Source organism: Carlito syrichta, unplaced genomic scaffold, assembly GCF_000164805.1.
Source record: "Carlito syrichta isolate Samal-C Ts95f unplaced genomic scaffold, Tarsius_syrichta-2.0.1 Scaffold305182, whole genome shotgun sequence".
NCBI classification, from domain to species: domain Eukaryota; kingdom Metazoa; phylum Chordata; class Mammalia; order Primates; family Tarsiidae; genus Carlito; species Carlito syrichta.
In genome coordinates, this window is record NW_007249278.1 from 375,106 (window position 1) to 381,105 (window position 6,000).

At 34.7% G+C, this 6,000-nt stretch overlaps 1 protein-coding gene across 1 annotated transcript in view; it reads left to right on the forward strand.

Annotated features, from left to right (window-relative positions):
• LOC103263611 (probable C-mannosyltransferase DPY19L2) overlaps positions 1-6,000 on the forward strand; it is a gene marked incomplete at its 3' end in the record, with an annotated part of 68,170 nt that overhangs the window by 43,383 nt on the left and 18,787 nt on the right. Inside the window, exons 7-8 of the mRNA XM_021714058.1 lie at positions 2,974-3,031; positions 5,410-5,501. Coding sequence (XP_021569733.1) covers positions 2,974-3,031; positions 5,410-5,501 — 150 coding nt within the window. The remainder of the gene's footprint in view (positions 1-2,973; positions 3,032-5,409; positions 5,502-6,000) is intronic.

A 6,000-nucleotide genomic window follows, 5' to 3' on the forward strand; every position in this document is an offset into this window, starting at 1 on the left:
TTTCATTGTAAAGATCTTTCACTTCTCTGGTTAGGAAGATGCCGAGGCATTTCATTTTTCTCCCCCTGTGGCTGTTGTGAATGAGATTGTGCTTTTTATTTGGTTCACTGCCTGTTTGTGGTTGTTATATATAAGAATGCAAACCTTAGAAAACACAGAAGACTTTATGAAAATTGGAATAGGCAACCAGTTCCTGATCAAAACCCCAAATACCCATGCCATAAGAGATAAGATAGACAGGTGGAACCTCATCAAAATGAAAAGCTTCTGCAAAAACTAAGAAACCATTAAGAGAGCAGGGAGACAGCCCACAGACTGGGAAAAAATATTTTCCAACTATATGTCTGACAGAGATCTAACATTCAGGATCTAAAAAGGAACTCAAATGTGCCAAAAGGAAAAAAACAAACAGCCCTATTAAAAAGTGCACAAAAGATATGAATAGATACTTCTCAAAAGAAGATATAGCAACAACCAACAGATGTATGAAAAAATGCTCAGACTCATTAATCATCAAAGAAATGGAAATTAAAACCACACTGAGATACCACCTAACTCTAGTCAGGATGGCCATCATCAATAACTCAAAAAACAACAGTTGCTGGAGAGGATGCAGGGGAAAAGTGGATGCTTCTACACTGTTGGTGTAAACTAGTACAACCTCTGTGGAAAACAGTGTGGTAATTCCTAAAAAATTTTGAAAATCGACCTTCTACATCACCCAGAAATCCCCTTTTTGGGATCTACCCAGAGCAACTCAAATCATTCTATAAAAAAGAAACCTGCACATGCATATTTATTGCATCCTTATTCACAATAGCAAAAAGCATGGAAAATACCGTGCTGCATATTGAAAGTAGACTGGATTAGAAAAACATGATACATATATATGATAGAATTATGGATTGTGCTGCATATTGAAAGTAGAATATATTAAAGAAATATGGTACATATATTATAGAATTATGCAGCCATAAAGAAGAACAAAATTACCGACTTTGCAGCAACTTGGATGGATTTATAGTCTGTCATACTCAGTGATCTATCACAGAAACAAAGAAGTGAGTACCACATGTTCTCACTCATAATGGGACCCTGAATGTTAACCATAATTCTATAAGAAAGGGATTGGCAGTAGCAGAAAACTGCTAGGGGTTGGGGGGCACACAACACCATTAAGCATACCTGATCTCAAACCAGGTGAAGTGGGGACCAAAGAGACGCCCAAAGTTTACCTGTACGATGACCACTTGTATACATAATTCTGAATCGTATTCCACATCTTTAAAATAAAATAAAATATAAAATGTTAGCATGCACATATAACTTGATCAAATCTAAAATGAATTGATATCTTTCTTCTTTCAGTGAACACAAGGAATTTTAGAATCCTTTACATGAAAACATCCTCTCACATCTTACGTTTTATTACTATCATTTACTACGCCCTTTACCCCTCACAGCTGCCATGATTGTTAACTTACTTATCCCTCACAGCTGCCATGATTGTTGTCAAACCTTGTTTAGATTTATTTGTATGCCTACATGCTTCTCATACTATCCTTCTTTCAATTTCTTACTTAAAAAATTTTTTTTTTAATTTTAAAGATGTAGGGTACAATTCAGGATTAGGTATACAAATGGTCATTGTACAGGTAAAGTTTGGGCCTCACTTTGGTCTCTGTTTCACCTTGTTTGAGATCAGGTACGCTTATTGATAGAGTATGCCTCCACCCTCCCTCCCCTGGCAGTTTCCCACTACCATATGACCCAGTAATCCCCCTTCTGGAATATATCCAGAGGAACTCAAATCACTCTATGAAAAAGATATTCTTCACACACATGTTTACTGTAGCATTATTCACAATAGCAAAAACATGGAACCAATTGTGCTGCCCATCAAAAGTAGACTGGATAAAAAAATATGGTATATATATACAATAGAATATTACTCAGCCATAAAGGACATAATTATGAACTTGGCAACAACTTGGATGAATTTAAAGTCTATAATACTCAGTGATCTATCACAAAAGAAAGAACTGAGTGCCACATGTTCTCACTCATAAGTGGACCCTGAACTATTATTAAATTTTTTTTGTTAAGTGTATCCTTTGAATTTCCTTTAGTGAAAGTGTATTAATGGTAAATCACTTCTCATTAGCTTTCCTCTGCTTGTTTTTGTTTTTTTTTTTAATTTCATTTCTTCCTTTCTCCATTCATTCAACCAGTATTTATTGTCCTCCAAGTGTGAAGCTGGGGATATGGTAATGAATGAGACTGTCTGCGTGGTGCTTAGCAAAGTGGGGTAATGAGGATATGTATTAGGAGGTGTGGAAATACTACACAAATGTGAATTTGAGCATCTATGCTCTTTCTGTCTCTCTCTGCCTCTCCCCGCCCCCCTCCCGCACAGATATAATCACAAAAAGGCAAGTTAAGAAATGTTTCTTACTCTTTGATGATTATTAGCCATCTTTGGTCTTATTTTTGTATTCTACATTATTACTTCTTAGAGACTCAACAAAAGGAATTGTTTAGACACTTCCAAGCTATTGCTAAATGAAACTTAGACTCTTGTTTTCATCTGTCAGTCAGTTTCAAAAGACAGAATTCAAAAGGCAGAAATTTCCCTTCATTCAGAATATTCAAAGAACGCAATATGGACTCTGAAGTGCTGACTTGTTTGTTAAAAATTATTTTTTGTTCACATTGTATATTTTTTAGAAATAATTTAGTTTTTTTGGCAACGAGGATGGGATTTAGATTAATTTTTATGTGTACTTTTTATGGTTGTATATTCAGGATTTAAACATCAACAACATGAGTACTTTTGAAATTTTTACTAATACGAGTTACATAGTTTAGAATTACTATGCTTTATATGTGGAAAACTATTTTAAATTCTGAGATTATTTTGTGAAAAACTCACTATATTTTACATAAATTATGATTATATACTTTTTTTTACAGTGGGACTCAACTAGGAGGTCTAATTACAGTACTGTGCTACTTTTTCAATCATGGAGAGGTTTGTATTCTAGAAAATAATTTTTAAGAAATAGAAGGAGCTATATAGGAACAAGGAAATATACTCATCAAAACAATACATATTGCATATTACTTATGACTTTTCAATATTTTAAAGAACTTGTGTAAGCTGATACTTTAAACATGTTGACCTAAATTTTTGAATGTCTAGAATTTAAAGTATGTGAAATATCTTGTCTGGTGTTTAATAAGTATATATGTATATATTCTATAGGAAAAAAGGGGAAATAATGTAAATTATCTTATTTAATCCTACTGCGTTTTGAGGGGAGAGTGGTTGTTATCTTTAACATAAAATTCACAAAATTGAAATTTAGAAAAGTTAACTTACTTATCCAAGATTCCACATTCACCAAATGATGAAGCTGGATTTCCTATTCTACATCGTCTGGCTTTAAAATCTTGCTGCTTTGTTTTTATTTAATCTTTCAAAAAATTGTGGTGAGAACACGTAACATGAGATTTGCCCTTTTGACAGATTTTTAAGTGTACGGTACAGTATTGGTAACACAATGTTGTAGAGCAGATCTCCAGAATTTATTCATCTTGCACAACTGAAACTTTTTACCTATCGTACTCCCCTTAACGAGGATGGACCAGGTCTTCCAGCCTGACAACAGCACGTAGTTAAGGCACTGCCACTGGCTTCCTTACTTCTTTCTATCATGCTGCCTTTTCAGTAACACAAAGCGCTAAATTCAAAATACAAATTAATTTTTTAATTCAGCCCAGTGGGATGTGGTTCGCCTAAAATAGATCTCATAGAAGCTTATAAAATATAACGGATTCATTCAGCAAAATATTGAGCATATACCATGTACCATACTCTGTTAGGGCTTGAGGATGTGGTAGTGAAAAAGAGAGAAAATCTGACTACTAACCTTTTGGAGCAAACTATAACATACTAAATAGTTAGCTCCTGAAAGTTAGTAGTAAGAGTATATTATGGCATGGGTTATATAGGGCAGAAGTCTTTTTTATTCATTGCTCTTGGATTAACTTTTAAAAGTTAGTTAGGAAAAGGAATTATAGAATTTATACATAGCATGCCTTAAATATGTTATTTTAACTTAAAGCAATATAGGGCCAGGCTTGGTGGCTCAGCCTATAATCCCAGCACTTTGGGAGGCCGAGGCTAGTGGATTGCCTGAGCCTGCGGGTTTGAGACCTGCCTGGGCAACTTGGTGAGACCTTGTCTTTACAATAAATCAAAAAATTAGCTGGGCATGGTAGCACACATGTATAGTTCTGGCAACTTGGAAGGCTGAGGCAGAAGGATCGCCTGCGCTCAGCAGGTCGAGACTGTGGTGGCCGGGAGTGTGCCACTGGACTCCAGTCTGGGCGATAGAGTGAGACTCTAACTGAAAACAAAAACAAAATGTGTTGATATAAAGACAAAGCCTTTTCTTTTAGTATACCAGACAACTGGTAGTATGAGTTGACTGTATACATACCATTCATCTTCCAAGGTTTTTTTTGTGTGTGTGTGTGTGTCGGAGTCTCACTCTGTCGCCCAGACTGGAGTGCAGTGGCCACTCCCGGCCACTGCAGCCTCGACCTGCTGGGCTCCGGCGATCCTTCCGCCTCAACCTTCCATAATTTTGGTTTCATGGAAGAGGGGCAATAACTTTTAAGACTTGCAAACTATTAAGAGTTTAGATTCTTTCTAGAATTGCAGAATTTTTGATATAAAGCTTTTATAATACTCCGACCTATATGTCTTATAATTTTCAAGTCCATATGAAAACATATGAATACTTGCTTTATAGGCATCACATTTGTGATTCCCAAATACTTACAGTTGTTTTTAAAATTTATACTTAACCCTTTCAAGTTTCACAATATAAATAGTTAAGTTTGCCTTTGAATTTATTTCACAAATTCAAAGGCAAACTTAACTATTTATAAAGTGTATCTATATTCACTTGAACTTGTTATATATAAACTCTCTTGGTGTTTGTGAATGTCCTAGGTGACATTTGTTTAGGTGCTTTTCTGGGCATTTATATATTCTAAAGCCTGGGATATCAGGGTTATACTTGACGGACTGGACTGTGGATCTGGTTTGTTGGTTCCAGGATCCTCATTGCCCTTATAGCATCTTGTTTGTCCCTTAGGTTTCCTTTTGCTTGGTCTGATATATCTATCACTTGTTCCCAGACTTGGTAGTTAACTGTGCTATACTTAATGACTGTGTACATTAAGCAAGTTCCAGAATCTGAGAAGCTATGACAGGCATTCAGAAATAGGGGCTAGTGAGCCTAGTATTAAAATTATTAAATCATGCTTATCCTTGATTTTAAAATTCATAATGTTGTAGTGAACATGCTGTGAAGTGAGTGTTTTATTGAATTTCAGGCCACCCGTGTGATGTGGACACCACCTCTCCGTGAAAGTTTTTCATATCCATTCCTTGTACTTCAGATGTATGTTTTAACTTTGATTCTCAGGTAATTTTTATTTCTAACACAAAGTTAAATAAATTAAAATTAAATTTCTTAAAATATATGTCACCCTATTAAGTTACCAAACTTAGGCCATTTAAAAGCTATTGTACAAATAAATTGAGTGTACAGTTAAAATAATTTAAAATTGCTATGTAAAAATTGCTTTGCATTTAGAGTCTAAGCTATAGGTTTTAGATAACCACATTATGATTTAATAATTCAAAATGGGTGCATTCATACATAGTTGGCAAATATTTGTTGAATTTTGAGAAACAACTACTTTTTTTCTTTAAAATGTATGTCGTTTTGATGGAACTTATGTGACATGAAAAAAGTGTCCTGTATGCAAATGAATTTGGGAAATGCTGGGTTGGATGGATAAGAAGTATATATATTCACATATTTATGAACCATTTTTGAGCAATGATGTTTCTAACAGTTCAACCAGTTTCATCTCAGCTTGTTTTTTTGGATACTTTTTTTTTTTTTTTGGGTTGGGGTT